At 35.7% G+C, this 15,757-nt stretch overlaps 1 protein-coding gene across 1 annotated transcript in view; it reads left to right on the top strand.

The window, feature by feature from the left end:
- Positions 1-6,805, top strand: part of LOC133854966 (uncharacterized) — a 29,419-nt gene extending 22,614 nt beyond the window's left edge. The window contains exons 7-11 of the mRNA XM_062291247.1: positions 2,445-2,544; positions 2,630-2,689; positions 3,300-3,386; positions 5,236-5,373; positions 6,267-6,805. Coding sequence (XP_062147231.1) covers positions 2,445-2,544; positions 2,630-2,689; positions 3,300-3,386; positions 5,236-5,373; positions 6,267-6,596 — 715 coding nt within the window. The 3' untranslated portion in view covers positions 6,597-6,805. The remainder of the gene's footprint in view (positions 1-2,444; positions 2,545-2,629; positions 2,690-3,299; positions 3,387-5,235; positions 5,374-6,266) is intronic.
- Positions 6,806-15,757: the final 8,952 nt, after the last annotated feature.

Below are 15,757 nucleotides of genomic sequence, written 5' to 3'. Positions count from 1 at the left end.
TGGATTTGAGTTGGATCTTCACTGTAAAAGGAAAAAGTTAAGGATGATTCCCTGAAAGCTTCATAGTGTATCTTCGTGAATTTCTTAGAGAATTCTGACTTTCAAAGTTCTGACCTGTTCATCTAATGGCACAATTAGGCTAAAGCATCCCCCTGAATGTTTATTGATAACTTGTGTATTAAGAAAGTTAGAGTAGTTAGTTTGTTACGAGAAGTGGTTGAATAAGTGGTTAGTTTGTTAGATTTGTTACATGGGTATTTTAGCCATTGTGCTCTCGTCTCTAAACTCTATATATTGAATGTGAGAGGGCTATGATCATTATCTAACTACCTTCTCTCTCTTCCACTTATTTTTTTGATAAATTTTCTAACATGGTATTAGAGCACTTCAATTCAATCCTTTCATTTTCTTTTCTCTTTTGCCAAACACTTTTCTTTTCTCTTCTGCAAAACACATTTCCTTCTAAGTTTCTTTCATTTTCTTCTTCTTACCCTTGCAAATGCATGAAATACTCAAGTAGTCAAGTGACATGTCTTCTCGCGCCGTTGTTATTGTCGGTGATTAGAGTGTGAACAACAGAATCGATTCAATGGTTGTTGTCATTTGGGATATTTGAGTTGAAAGATAAGAAGGAAGAATTCTTATTATTTCTCGATGATCAAATGATATGGAATTACAATAAATGAGAAAATGTTTGGAAATCAAATCCTAGAATAAACTCAAATCTAAATCATATCAGCCACATATCTTCAACACTCCCCCTTGCGTTGAGGAGAAGATATCTCTCATGCCTAGCTTGTACAAGGTTGAATGAAGAATACTACTGAACACTCCGTTCGTTAAAATATCTACAAGTTTTTTTTTTTTTTTTTGATAAGTAAGAGTTAAAATATCTACAAGTTGCTACTCTGTCTTCAAATAAGGTGTCCAAATCAATCCTACACAATTTTTCCTTGATAAATGTCTATCAATTTCAATGTGTTTAGTTTGATCATGTTGAACTGGATTATGAGCGATATTAATCGCGGCCTTATTGTCGCAGTATAGGCTCATAGGCTCCTTACAATCATATTCAAGATCTTTAAGTAGAATTTTCGACCATAATAACTCATATATCCCATGGGCCATTGCTTGGAATTTAGCTTCTGCACTAGATCTAGTAACCACTAACTGTTTCTTACTACGCTAGGTAACTAGATTTTTTTTTTTCCCACAATAGTGTAGTATCCCAAAGTAGATCTTTGATTTGTGACTGACCTAGCCCAATCTGCATCTGTATAAGTTTATACTTTTAGATGATCATGTTGGGCAAACAACCCTTTCCTGGTGAAGATTTCAAATATCGAAGTATTATGTAAACTGCTTCCATATGAGATTTCCGGGTAAATGCATAAATTGTCTCAAATTCACTGGCCATTTTTTTTTTTCAACCTCTGTATTTCTCCATTATCATTATCAGTCAATACGATATCGTCTACATAAACAATCTAGAAAGTTACCTTTGTATTTCTCCAATATGAATGTTTGATGAATAGTGTATGAACTGCATGAGTTTGGTTATGGCCAAATCTCAGCATAGCTCGAGAGAATCTCTTAACTCAAGCCCTCGGAGTCTGGTTTTTAGCTCCTACTCCAGTTCCATGGTTGTAACATTTTTTTTGTAGGAGATTGGTTTTTAGCTCCTACTCCAGTTCCATTATTTTGTGATAATCAAGCTGCAATATGTATTGCTTCCAATCCTATCTTCCATGAAAGAACCAAACATATTTAAGTTGATTATCATTTCATCCGTGACAAGATACTCAGTGGAGGTATAGTTATACCATTTGTGAAGTCTAAAGATTAGTTAGCTGATATGTTCTCAAAATCTTTGTGTAGAACTTGATTGTAGTTTATTTGTTCCAAGCTAGCTTCTATATCATATTTGCTCCAGCTTGAGGGTACACTAATAGGAACTTAGAGTAGTTAGTTTGTTATAGGAAGTAGTTAAATAAGTGGTTAGTTTGTTAGATTTTTTACACAGGTAGTTTGGTCATTGTACTCTCATCTTTTTAAACTCTATGAATTGAATGTGAGAGGGCTATAATCACTATCTAACTAGCCTCTCTCTTTTCCATATACCTCTTTGCTGAATTCCCTGACATCTTGGATCTCTAGGAAGGAGAGAAAAAAAATCCTAATATTTTGTACGATAAAGGGGAAACCATTATTATAATTTCATTCACGGGAGCACTTTATCATATTATTGGACAATCTCTCAAAACCAGTTTGGTCTGAGTTCGCAAAAGACAAGTCCTATGTTATGTGAGTCCTTTTAGCATGTGAATTTAAATATTATTTTTTATATAGGTGGGAAACTTAGTATAAAATATACAATCTCCTTTTATTGTTTAATCCAATGCAGGATGGCTAGCTTGACATGTACTTAATGTTTCTAATTTCAGAGTTTTAGTTGAACAACTGGAAAGGGTGAATGTCAGTCAGATGGAAAATAATGCCCAAACTGCATTTTGGATCAATGTGTACAATGCTCTTGTAATGCATGTAAGAATCATACCAAGTGTTGGTTTGCTCTTGCCAATTTTTGCTACATATATATGACAGTCTTTGTCTATTGTGCATTGTGCAGGCATATTTAGCATATGGAATCCCCCACAACTCTTTGAGAAGGTTAGCATTGTTTCACAAGGTAGTGCTCTTCTTTGTTTTGCGGTAACCATTGATTAAAAAGAAGTTCTTAAGTCTCACAGAATATATATATATATATATATATATATATATATATACGAAAAACTAGCAAAATAATAATAAAAAAATTGTTGGAGCAGAGAATGTACAATTGCTTAAGCAAGCCTATTAAAATCTACAAACGCCAAACCTGCCTTCCCGTGATGCCTGTACCAGGGGTTTGTTTGAAAGATGTTTTGATAGTTTCACCAGTTCACTTATTCTAGAATATAATATAGCAAAATCCTTTTGTTCTCAAAATTGAGTTTATCAGGTTATTTCTATTGCTGGTCACGTCCCACTTTTTATGTGGAGACAATCATTCCTTTATTTTTTTAATAAATTATTTTTTTTTCTTGGGGATATCATTTTCATTTTTCATTTGGTTAATATATGGCGAGAAATAGAAAAATAATGGAGATTCAAATCATAAAGTTTTCTCGACTCTCAATCAGTAGTTTCCCAAGTTTTCATCGTCTTTTTTCCTCTCCTAATGTTTCTACTTTTTAGACTTTCTCTCTCTTTTCTGAAAATGGAAAAAATTTGGTGATGGATTTGTTTGTATAGTGCAGGCTGCATACAACATTGGTGGCCATATCATAAGTGCAAATGCTATAGAGCATTCAATATTTTGCTTCCGAACACCCCGAATTGGACGGGTACGTATTCCTCTTACTCTCACTAAAGAACACACAAATATACACATGCACAAATAGGGGAAAATATAGGTGGAGTGACCATCAGACAATTATTTTTATATCATTATGATCATCAACACTACTACGTCAAAAAGATTGCAAAATTCAAACGCAGGCTATCGCAAGTTATAAAATTCACGGTAAGACCGAGGTCGATCCATAGGGAACGGTAGACACTCAAGTAAAATTTCTATTATCGTGCTAAAAAAATAAAAAATAAAAAATAAAACAAGTTGATTGTTGTTTTTCAACTAAGAAGTGGAGCAATGGAGCGATTAAATTAACATGTAAAATAGAGATAAGGAAAATTAATGGGAAAAACACTAGGGCTTTAAAGATCCACATAGTATTCTAATATGTATTATCGAGAAAGTTTTTTACTCAACGAGGTAAAGAATCAACTCTCCTAATCAGAAGATAAAACAATTAAGCATTAAAAATGAAGTCGATTGAGAATGAGTGTGATTAAAAATTTGAGTTCATAATGAATCAAACAATGCAAGCATTTGATATAAACAAAAATCATAATGAATCAAAATAGACTAGTCAACATGAATTTTTTCTCAAATTTAAAAGCATCCCCAACATTCAATCATTAATATGTGAAGAACATTCAAATTAGTCTCAAGAATACATAATAAAAAATGTTGTGCTTCACCCATAACCCTAGCTAAAAGATTAGCTACTCATAATCATGGAAATAAATTCCCTAATTAAAATGCTCAACATAAAACACAAGAAAATAAAATAAAAAGGAAAAAATACATAGCCTCCTCAAATTATCACCTCATTGTCAATGTCCCCCCCCAAACTATCAATTGTGTCAATGTCCTCCCCTGAACTACCAAAACATATCAATGTCCCCCTAACGACAAAAATACCCTTCATAAAGTTAGTAATTTTTTTTTTTTTAAAAAAAAAAAACTAAAAAATTATTAAAAAAAAAAAAAGTTATAAAAAAAAACTTTTTCTTCCTTTTTATTTTTTTATTTTTTTAAAAAATTGTTTTTATAATTTTCAGTTATTTTCAAAGGCCTTTAAAAATCTTCATTTTTATTTCTTTTGTTGGCCTTCACGTGGCAGTTATGTTGAGACAAGAATTTTGTCTTCTTTTGTCTTTTTTTTTTAAATGCTCCCCCCCCCCCCCCCCCCCCCCCAATCACAACTTGGATTTCAACTCCCACGTTGCCTTTTCTTTTTTTTTCTTTTGTTCTTTTTTTTTTCTTTTTTCTTTTTCTTTCTGTTAACAATTCTACCAAACCTACAAAAAATATTTCTGTTAATTTTGAGTTTAATATATCATTTAAACTCAAGACTCACATGATTGAACGATATTTCACAATTTAATATAAAATGCAAGAATTTGTACAAAATAAGGTATGATAATGCCTTACTTTAATAATAATAAAATAAAATAAAATAAAAAATGCACACATTTAAGCTATTATCAAACACCAGGAGATAATTGTTGGTATCTTAGTTATAGATTGCTTCACGTACATGACCTACTTGCCATTCATGCTGCTTGTTTCCTGTGTCATCTTTTCTGTTTTTTGGACATTCTAGAAAACAAAATTATCCATATATGAGTTACGTTCGATATATGGCAACTGTTTCTTTCTCTCATAGAATAAATCTTAGGATGGAAAGGTGAATAATTATGTGAACATCGACAGCTTTTTCTTAACCAAAATGTGTTGCTTCTTTAGTGAAAGCAGGAAGATAAAATTGTCAAAGTTCTAATACAGCATTAATTTTGTCAATGAGATAGTGTTGCTTGACTATTTCTCTTCCCTTACTTAAATTTCAGTGGCTAGAAACCATCCTTTCCACTGCCTTGAGAAAGAAATCCGGTGAAGAAAGACAACTCTGTTCGAAATTGGGTCTTCCAAGTTCCCAACCCCTTGTCTGCTTTGCTCTTTGTACTGGAGCTTTTTCTGATCCTGTGGTAACTTCTCACTTCTGTTACTCCTTTTGCAAGATAATGAAGTTCGAATATTATTATTTAAAGGTTATCAGTTATATTGGCCGGTAAAGCTGTAATACTAAGTTCTTAGATCAAAACAAAATGAAATGTTAGATGATTCCATTGACGTTGCTTTAGTTAATTTAATTACCAGGTATTGGCATGTCACTCTGCAATTGAAAGTGTGTTTATGATCGTACGTATCATGAGTCTGTTAATATTTCTGTATTTTCATTAATGTCTTCATCAAAATTTTGTTTGGTAATTTCTGACGATGTAACCTTTATTCTCTATAGTTAATATTGTAAAATTGGAGAGCAGTTCTGGTCTTCATTCATGTACATGGACTGGATCAGTGCTGATATGACATGTGAATGCAATAAAACTTGAACAGTAAATTTAGGGGTCGTAGAGGCAACTTGAAGGAAACATGAACCTTGCTACAATTATTTCAATGGCCTCTTTCCTCGCTACAAGTCGTTTTTATTTGCAACTTCTCTCTCTCTCGACTTCTTGGCTCAGGAAAAATGGGAGGAGGCCATTATGAGGGCCTAGAAAGAAAAAAAGAAAGAAAAAGAAAGAAAGAAGAAGTCATATTTAATATAAAAATTTATTATATCATTATTTTAAAATTAAAAAGACCCCATCTTAACTTTTTTCCTTAAACCTCATTCTGTCTTGGCTAACCTTTTTAACTTATTTTCTCCCCCAAATTAGCTCGTTCTGGCAACCAGTTGAAATGATGGAATAACTTTTATAATTTTTGCTTTGATTGTAAGTCATGCTTCCATGGTGTTACTTACGAATTCATCCTGATCTTGATATGCTGCTTAGGCTTAAGTTGATTAAGAGCTTTACTTGTTAATTTTGTGTAGCTAAAATTCTACACAGCATCAAATGTTAGAGAGGAATTGGAAGTGGCGAAAAGAGAGTTTCTTCAAGCAAATGTGGTGGTGAAGAAGTCAAGGAAAGTGTTTCTACCAAAGGTGCTGGAGAGATATGCGAGGGAGGCATCTGTAAGCTCAGATCATCTTCTAACATGGCTCTCTGAAAATGTTGATAAGAAGCTACATGATTCTATACAGAAATGCAGCGACCGTAAATCCGGCAAGAGGGCATCTCAGATCATAGAGTGGCTGCCTTACAGTTCAAGGTTCCGCTACGTGTTCTCGAAGGATCTAACAGAGAAGCCATGGTGGTTGTGAGGGAGGGTCTTCCCAAATTTATGCACTGTAATCTAACCTAATGTCAAATATTGGTTACCCCTCTGCTGATTTCTAGTCTGATGAGCTTAACATTGTAATTGCATGTAAGATATAGCATCAACTGTAGCTGTTGCGTGACTCAGTTTGACTTCTTAATGTAAGAAGACTTTAATGTAATATCATTTGTTTTTTTGATTTTTTTTTGTTTTGTTTTTTTGTCTCCATGTCCTTGGATCAAATACCTACTTCTTTAGTTAATAATGCTATATTATTCTCTCTTTTTATATATATATAATAAATATATGATATGTTTACAACTTTTTTATAACTCTTGTACAACATTTTTTTTAAACTAATCATTGAATCTGTTTTCTTATTTGTGAGTTTTACATATTCAATAGTTGATTTTTTTTTTTTTTTTCAAAAAAAAAGGAAAAAAAAAAAAGAAAAGAAAAGAGAAGAAAAGAAAAAAAAAGTTGTTGAGATTGGACAAGAGTTGTACAAAGGTCGTAAATGCATCATATTTCTATAATATCATTATTAACTGATGGCCGTAAATGGTCATACCTCTCTTTCTCTAACTCTATTACAGAAACAATAAATTTGAATAAAATTCGTGTTCATAAAAAGGTAAAGACGCGCATAATCAGACCATGATAAAATAATAATAATAATAATTTTTTTTAAAAAAAAAAAACCGATTTTGGAAAACCATATTCTGAAAACTCCAATTTTCTTTGCTCAATCATGAAAGGTTTGACTAAACAGAAAAAAATTCATGTAAATTAAAACCTTAAAAACTGACATTGAGAGAAAAATCGAGTGTTATAATGGGAACAATTTCGAAGGGTTGGGAGTTGGGACCAGCCCCCCATACAAAATTAGACCACCCCTCCCACCTGGTTTTTTACCAACCTTTTAATTTGCTTTTTGGCATTTTTCTTGTTTTTTGACTTTTCGGTATTTTTTTTCTTTGGAATCATAATTGTGATTTTACATGATTTTTGTTAGAAAATTGACCAAAAAATAGGTAGAATGACCAATTTGAAATTTGGGTAAAGCCTATAGTATTATTGCAAAATTTAGAAACACCAAAAAAAAAAAAAAAAATTAGGGAGGGTGCATAAGCTTATTTGGCTTATATTCAAGCCAAATTTGAAGCCAGCGAAGTTGGAAGACATTTCAGTAGTATGCAACTATCTGGATGTTTTCTCCAAAGTCATGGGATTGCCTCGGATCGGGAAATTAAGTTCTCCATTGACTTGATGTCAGGAACTCAGCCTACTCACAAGACACCCTACTGCATGGCTCCGTAAAAATTGAGAGAGTTGAAAGAGTAACTTCAAGAGTTGCTTGATTAGGGTTTCATTCAGCCTAGTGTATCGCTGTGGGGTGCGCCGGTATTGTTTGTGAAGAAGAAGGACGGGTCTATGCGGCTGTGCATAGATTACCGTGAGTTGAACAGGGTGACGATTAAAAATAAGTATCCCTTATCGAGGATCAACGACTTGTTCAGTCAACTCAAGGGAGCTTCGGTATTTTCGAAGATTGACTTACTTTCAGGGTACCATCAACTTAAGGTGAGAGAAGAAAACATTCCAAAGATAGCAATCTGAACTCGGTATGGCCACTATAAGTTTCTGGTGATGCCATTCGGATTGACAAATGCACATTCGACGTTCATGGATTTGATAAATCGGGTATTCCATGAATACTTGGATTCTTTTGTGGTTGCTTTCATAGATGACATATTAGTCTACTCGGTTAATCATGTTGAGCACGAAGAACACTTGAAGACAGTAATGGAGAAGCTGAGAAAGAAGTTGTTTGCCAAGGTCAAGAAATGTGAGTTCTGGCTTGAAGAAGTGTCATTCTTGGGTTATATTGTGAACAAGAATGGATTTACAGTGGATCCGTCAAAGGTTAAGGGGTGTAGTTGAATGGGAACGACCTACAAATATTCGGGAGATCCGTAGTTTCTTGGGGGTTAGCAGGTTATTATCGAAGATTCATTGAGGGATTCTCCACATTGTTAGGGCCACTAACCGCCCTTACAAGGAAGAATGCCCTATTTGTATGGTGTGACGAATGTGAAGCAAGCTTCCAAGAGCTGAAGCGGCAACTAGTTACTGCACCTGTACTTACATTACCCATGGAATTTGTTGGGTTTGTTGTGTATATAGATGCGTCAAAGAAGGGATTGTGATGCGTTCTTATGCAACAAGGCTGGGTTGTGGCCTATGCTTCAAGACAGTTGAAAGATCATGAGAAGAACTATCTTACTCATGACCTGGAATTGGCAACAGTTGTTTATGCGTTGAAGATTTGGAGACACTACCTCTACGATGAAGAATGTGAAATTCACACCGATCACAAGAGTCTCAAGTACATTTTCACTCAAAGAGACTTAAACATGAGGCAGTATAGATGGCTTGAAGTATTGAAAGACTACAACAAGAAGATGTTCTATCATCCTGCTAATGCCAATGCATTGAGTAGAAAGTCTCGTGATAATGAGACCAATCCTGAAGAGCTTATGGACCAGCTGTCACAACAGTTTGCCATTGTGCAGATTAATAGGTGTTAACAGGTGGTTCTTCGATTACGGCAGCGTTTGTAGTATAGCCACTAAGTCTAGACAGAATCAGACACGTACAGGAAGATGATCTTGAGCTGCAAGATCTCATTGATAAGACCCGTCATGGAGAAGCAACGGGCTTCTAACTCACTAGTGAGGGAACGTTGAAGACAAGCAGAGGGAGAACATTTGTTCCTAATGATGTTAGATTGAGAATAAATATTTTTGATGAAGCTTAATGAGCACCAAATATTGAATATTTTGACCCCTTAATTTGCATTAGCTAAACCTTTAGCCTTGTTATTTTCTAATACTTTTGATTAGTTTTGGTACCTTAGTGTTTTGCAGGTTATTGAAATAAAATGACAACTTTTGTGTAGAATTGCAAAGAAATGGAAAAGCAAGTGAAATTGTTATTTGTTAATGGGTCTTGAACTATCTTCACTTGTTGAGTAATTTTTTTGAGTGCGAAAAATATTATGGAAGGTGTAGCACAAACACACGTGGAGACCTAGCAGCAGCAAGTGACTTGAACACACGTGGTGCGGCAAAAATTTGGAAAGAAAGAATTTTCTCTTCACCTGACAGCCGACACAAGCTCTCCTTAGAGTTGCAGCACCGATTCTTTCCATGCACAGAAGCAAGACATGATTTTCTCCAAAACCTACAGCACTGAAAACCCCATATATGGAACCGACCATGCACAATATTCTGCAGCTCAATATTTCCATTAACTGGCGAACAGAAAACGTGAGACACGGGGAGACGCAAGTCTTTTCTTAAGAGGATTGAGACAGCACCGAAGTCCTAGAAACGTGTGTGAGCTGTGCATATTTATTTTCCTCCAAATCTGTAGCTGCTCTACCAAACCCAAGCACTTGCTTGCCAACACAGCAGATCTCTCTCCAAAATAGGCCGCAGCTATGCGTGGCAGCATGAGATTACTTTACATGATTTCTGTCCAAAACAAAGTAGCTCTTTAAGTGATTTCTTTCCAAAGCTGGGTTGCACTAATGAGGAAAATTCCCAATTGACCCATGCAAAACTGGAAGCAAATTAAGGCACCGAAAATACAAGCGATCTTCTTTCCATAACTGGCAGATCAAAGACCGAGTTCCATACGTTTTCTTGAGGATCGATCAAAGCCAGCACCGACTTCTGTAAAGCAATTAATGGCGCATGGTTAGGTGCTGCCCTTTCCTTGAGAGAATATATATTTTTCTTCATCCCACCATTTCTGATGCAAACTTCAACCGACACGTTTTGAGACCCAACAAATAATATTGGAATATTTATTTCCCTAAGAAAGCTAAAATTCAGATTTTTGATAGAAAACCTCGACCCAACGTTTATAAATGAAACGCAAACCGAAGGTATAAAGTAACAAACCCCGACTCAATGATTATAATTGAATCACAAAACGAAGGTATAAAATAACAAACCTCGACCCAATGTTATAATTAAATCACGAACCGAAGGTATAAAATTTGAACGCCACACAGAAGAATCCTTGATAAGTTCACAAGTTCTCTGAAGAACCAAAAGAAGAAAACAAGCTTTACATTTTCGATTCAACGATGCTTCATTTTAATGAGTGGAGGCAATTTATAACATTTTTAGCCCTACATGCCCACTATAAGAAAAATGAAATTAACGTATTTCAAAAATAAGAAAACAAGAATAAGGAATAATGAACACAAATGGAATAAGATAGGATGATAACAAGAACAATGAATAATGAACACAAACGGAACAAGATAAGATGATAACAAGAAACAAAAGATAAAAGGATAGTAAACCTAATTTTAGAACTTGGCTTTGATACCCAATGATGCGAACCTCAAACAACACGCTTTGAGACCCAACTAACAATATTGGAATATACGCTCAAAAAAGCTAAAATTCAGATTTTTGATAGAAAATCCCGACCCAACGTTTATACATGAAATGCAAACCGAAGGTATAAAGTAACAAATCCCAACCCAATGATTATAATTGAATCACGATCTGAAGGTATAAAATAACAAACCCTGACCCAATGATTATAATTAAATCACGAACCGAAGGTATAAAATTTGAACGCCACAAGGAAGAATCCTTAATAAGTTCACAAGTTCTCTGAAGAACCAATAGATGAAAACAAACCTTACATTTTCGATTTAATGATGCTTCATTGCAATGAGTCCAGGCTATTTATAACCTATTCAGCCCTACATGCCCACTATAAGAAAAAGGAAACTAACGTATTTCAAAAATAAGAAAATAGATATAAAAAAAGGACTAAAAACATAGGAGCCTAAAATTTAGGACTAATAATAGGCAAGTCAATTAGCAAATTAATTGGTACAAAATTGGCAATTCAATCAGCCAATTAATTGGTATGGAATAGGCAAGTCAATCAACCAATTAATTGATCTGAAATTAGAAAGTAATCAGCCACCTTCTCCTTCTAATTCCACGCCCAATCAAGTTATAATCAGCAATTAATCCGCGCCATTTTTAAGGAAATTATAGCCATTAATCCACGCCTAATTAAGCAAGATCAGCTCCATCAATAGCTTAGATTAAATTTATTACACTTTCATCTTCCTCTGGGCCAAACTTGGAATGCCCCGTTTTAGAATCACCCCAAATCTCTTGAATCAACCCATTAAGTGCTTATTTGATCTTCTTGAATCTTGCTCTTGTAATAGGCCCAGTTGGAACATGCAATGGATCCTTTAATGGTGCATGTTGATTCTCATCAATTTCGACCTATAGCAGTGGTGCGGTGTGTTGCACATTTTCCACACAAGACCCAAGACTTTCCACAGAACTTCATCCACCGAAGACTTGAAAACCTGCAGCACCGAGTCTTCCTTTCCATACGTGGGCTTCACAAATCCTTTTCATACCTGGGCACCAAACAACATACACGAGTTTTCCTTACTAAGGAAAGAGTAGCAGCCGACTCACCTTACTAAGGAAAGGTGATGGGAGAATTGCTTGGGAATAGAGATCCACCCAGGACCCTTAGGGAATTATTTGCACCCATCACTACCATCACTCCATCTTGCATAGTGTTGCCGGCTACTAATGCCACTCATTTTGATTTAAAGCGGAATGTGATTCAAATCCTTCCTACTTTCAAAGGTATAGAGAATGAAGATCCATACGCTCGTGTGAAGGCTTTCTTGGAGATGTGCAATACTTTCAAGTTTCAAAATTTCTCATATGAGTCGGTGCGTCTAAGGCTATTTCCCTTTTCCCTACAAGATAAGGCGAAAGCCTGGCTACATTCCAACATGCCTGGATCTATCACCTCTTGGGAAATTCTACTAGGCAAGTTCTACAACAAATTCTTCCCAATCTCGAGGATTAATGAATTTCTTTGAAATATCAGCAGTTTCAGTCAGGAGGAGGAAGAGAAATTTTGTGATAGCTGGGAGAGATTCAAAGAACTGACTATGAAGTGTCCACCCCATGGTTTGAGAGTGGAGGCTCGTTCAATTTTTCTTCAATGGGTTAACTCAACCAGAGCGTTACATGATCGAGTCCACGAATGGTGGAGGTTTCTTGAATCTTACAGGGGAAGAAGCTTATAAGACTCTAGATGAACTGTCCGATAATTCACAACAGTGGAATTTTTCAAGTCGTCAGGTCATAGGTTCCACTACCATCAAGAAGGGAGGACTCTATGAGGTGAAGGACAATAATGATATCAGGGGGCAATTCAAAGATCTCATGCGTACGGTTGAAGCCATTACTTTAAACAAACTAGTAACTGCAGCAAATAATTACCAAGTCGACATATGTTCTTTATGCGACAGCCCTATGCACTTTGCTCAAAGCTGTCCATCTCTATCAACAATTGTTGAATATCCGTTGGAGCAGGTAAATGCCTCAATGATTATAGGAAACCAACAAGTGGACCTTTTCTTGAGACTTACAATCTTGGATGGCGGAACCATCCCAATTTCTCTTGGAAGCAAAATCAACCACTAAATCAAGGAGGAACCTCAAATCAAGCTCATAATCGATATCCTCCTAGATTCCCTTCAGAGGCTCAGAATCAGTTCCGGTCATCTCACGAAGCCCAACCTCCTGCTTTTCAGTCTACCACTCAAGTGCCACAACCGAAACCACAATCATTGTTTGAAGACACAGTCAAAGCATTCATACAAGCAAGTAGCCAGAATATTCAAGAGCTTAAGAGTGTCACCATGAGCAACAACCAGACTTTACAAGAGCTTAAGATTGCCACTATGAGAAATAGCTAGAATATATAAGAACTTAAGAATGAGTTCAGGGAAAGCAGTTCACGCACCAAGCTATTGCTAAGATGGAACAACAAATTGGCCAATTAACAAATCAAGTGGGGGGAAAGAGAAAGAGGGAAGTTCCCGAGTCAAACAGTGCCCAACCCGAAACGACAATTTGTTATTGGGAGTACATTCACCCTTTCTCATGGGCAGGAGCATGTGCAAGCCATCACAACTTCGAGGTCAGGAAGACGAGTAGATAATCAAGTGGTCATGCCTGAAGAGTCCACTAAGGCGGCAAAAGAGGAGGAAAGCCATGACAAGCCTGAAAGAGATCTTGGACTAGACACTGTCATTCCCATTGCTAAGGAGAGTTGCCAGAAGTTTGTTCCCAAAGCTCCGTTTCCAGAAAGATTGACGGTTCCCAAGAAAAGCTCAAAGTTCAATGACATTTTGGTAGTGTTCAAACACATGCAGATCAACATTCCATTCCTCGATGCCATCTAGCAAGTGCCTTCGTATGCCAAATTTCTGAAGAATTTGGTAACTATCAAGAGAAGGACAAATGTTCCTAAGAGAGCTTTCCTAACTGAGTAGGTCAGCTCTATTCTGCAGTGCAAGATTTTTGTCAAGTATAAGGACCTTGGATGTCCTACAATAACGTGCATGATAGGTGATAACAAAGTTGAAAGAGCTCTGTTGGATTTGAGGGCTAGTGTGAATCTCTTGCCATACTCAGTTTATGTCTAGTTGGGATTGGGAGAGCTGAAGCCCACTTGATACGAACCTCAACCGACACGCTTTGAGACCCAACAAACAATATTGGAATAACCCCAAGAAAGCTAAAATTAAGATTTTTGATAGAAAAACTCGACCCACCGTTTATAAATGAATCTTGAACCAAATGTATAAAGTAACAAACCCCGACCCAATGATTATAATTGAATCACCAACCGAAGGTATAAAATTTCAACGCCACAAGGAAGAAATCCTTGATAAGTTCACAAGTTCTCTGAAGAACCAATAGAGTAAACAATTCTCACGTTTTCCTTTATTTTCACTCTCTTTTTTCTTTTCACTATTTTTTTTTCCTTTCACTCACTTTTTCATCAACTTTTTTTAAATTGTCGGCCACACAATTTTTTTTCAACTCATTCTCTCTTTTCAATTTCATTTGATCTTCATACACTTGTCTTGGAGACAACGGTACAAGAGTAACAGTTTTATTGTCTTTTACAAAAGAATGTCTATTCTTAAACCTGTCATGAGTGACGTTCTTGTCAAATTGCCATGGCCTGCCCAATAATATGTGACCCGCTTGTATTGGAACAGCATCACAAAGTACTTCATCTTTGTACTTCCCAATTGAAAAGGAAATTAGCACTTCCTTATTTACCTTAACCTCCCCACAATCATTCAACCACTGTAACTTCTACGGTCTAGGGTGTTTCAAGGTAGGTAAATTCAGTTTTTCAACTAAAGTAGTGCTAGCCACATTAGTACAACTTCCCCCATCAATGATCATACTACATACCTTGTTGTTGATGTCACATCTAGCATGAAAAATGTTATATCTTTGTTGTTTCATGCCATCTTCTTTGATTTGGGCACTCAAAGCATGCCTAGCCACAAGTAACTCACCCTCTACCGGATACTCCATATCATCGTCACAAGCATCCTCAGGAAATCGGTCATCATTGCCCTCGCTTTCGGTTTCCACATTTCCATCAACACGTGCGATCATAGTCCTCTTATTTGGGCATTGTGAAGCTATGTGACCTACTCCCAAACAACGAAAACACTTAATATCACGATTACGAGTTTGGGATTCCATTTCACCTTTTCAGTTCTTTATTAAACTAATAAACTTGATCAAGAAATTCAACTTGTAGTATTTAAACCAATACCGTCGGCAAGAAAATATTACAGAAATAATGAATCAAAGGAAGAAGACAAAAATAAGATGTTTTTGAGAGAAACTAAAACTACAAAAGTCACGATTCAAGAAAAAATTAACTTTGATAAGCATGGTGAATGAGTATCTGTTGCTTCAGTAACACCTTTTTTTATTTTTTATTTTTACTTGGTGCAGGAAGCAAAACAAGAATAAGGAACAATGAACACAAACAGAACAAGATAAGATAAAACAAAAGATAAAAGGATAGTAAACTTGATTTTAGAACCTTGGCTCTGATACCAGATGATGTTAACCTCAACCGACACGCTTTGAGACCCAACAAACAATATTGGAATAACCCCAAGAAAGGTAAAATTCAGATTTTTGATAGAAAACCTCGACCCAACGTTTATAAATGAAACGCGAATCGAAGGTATGAAGTAAC

This window comes from Alnus glutinosa, chromosome 13, assembly GCF_958979055.1.
Source record: "Alnus glutinosa chromosome 13, dhAlnGlut1.1, whole genome shotgun sequence".
NCBI lineage: Eukaryota > Viridiplantae > Streptophyta > Magnoliopsida > Fagales > Betulaceae > Alnus > Alnus glutinosa.
Note: the sequence above shows the minus strand (reverse complement) of the source record. Positions and strands in the feature narration are given on the sequence as shown.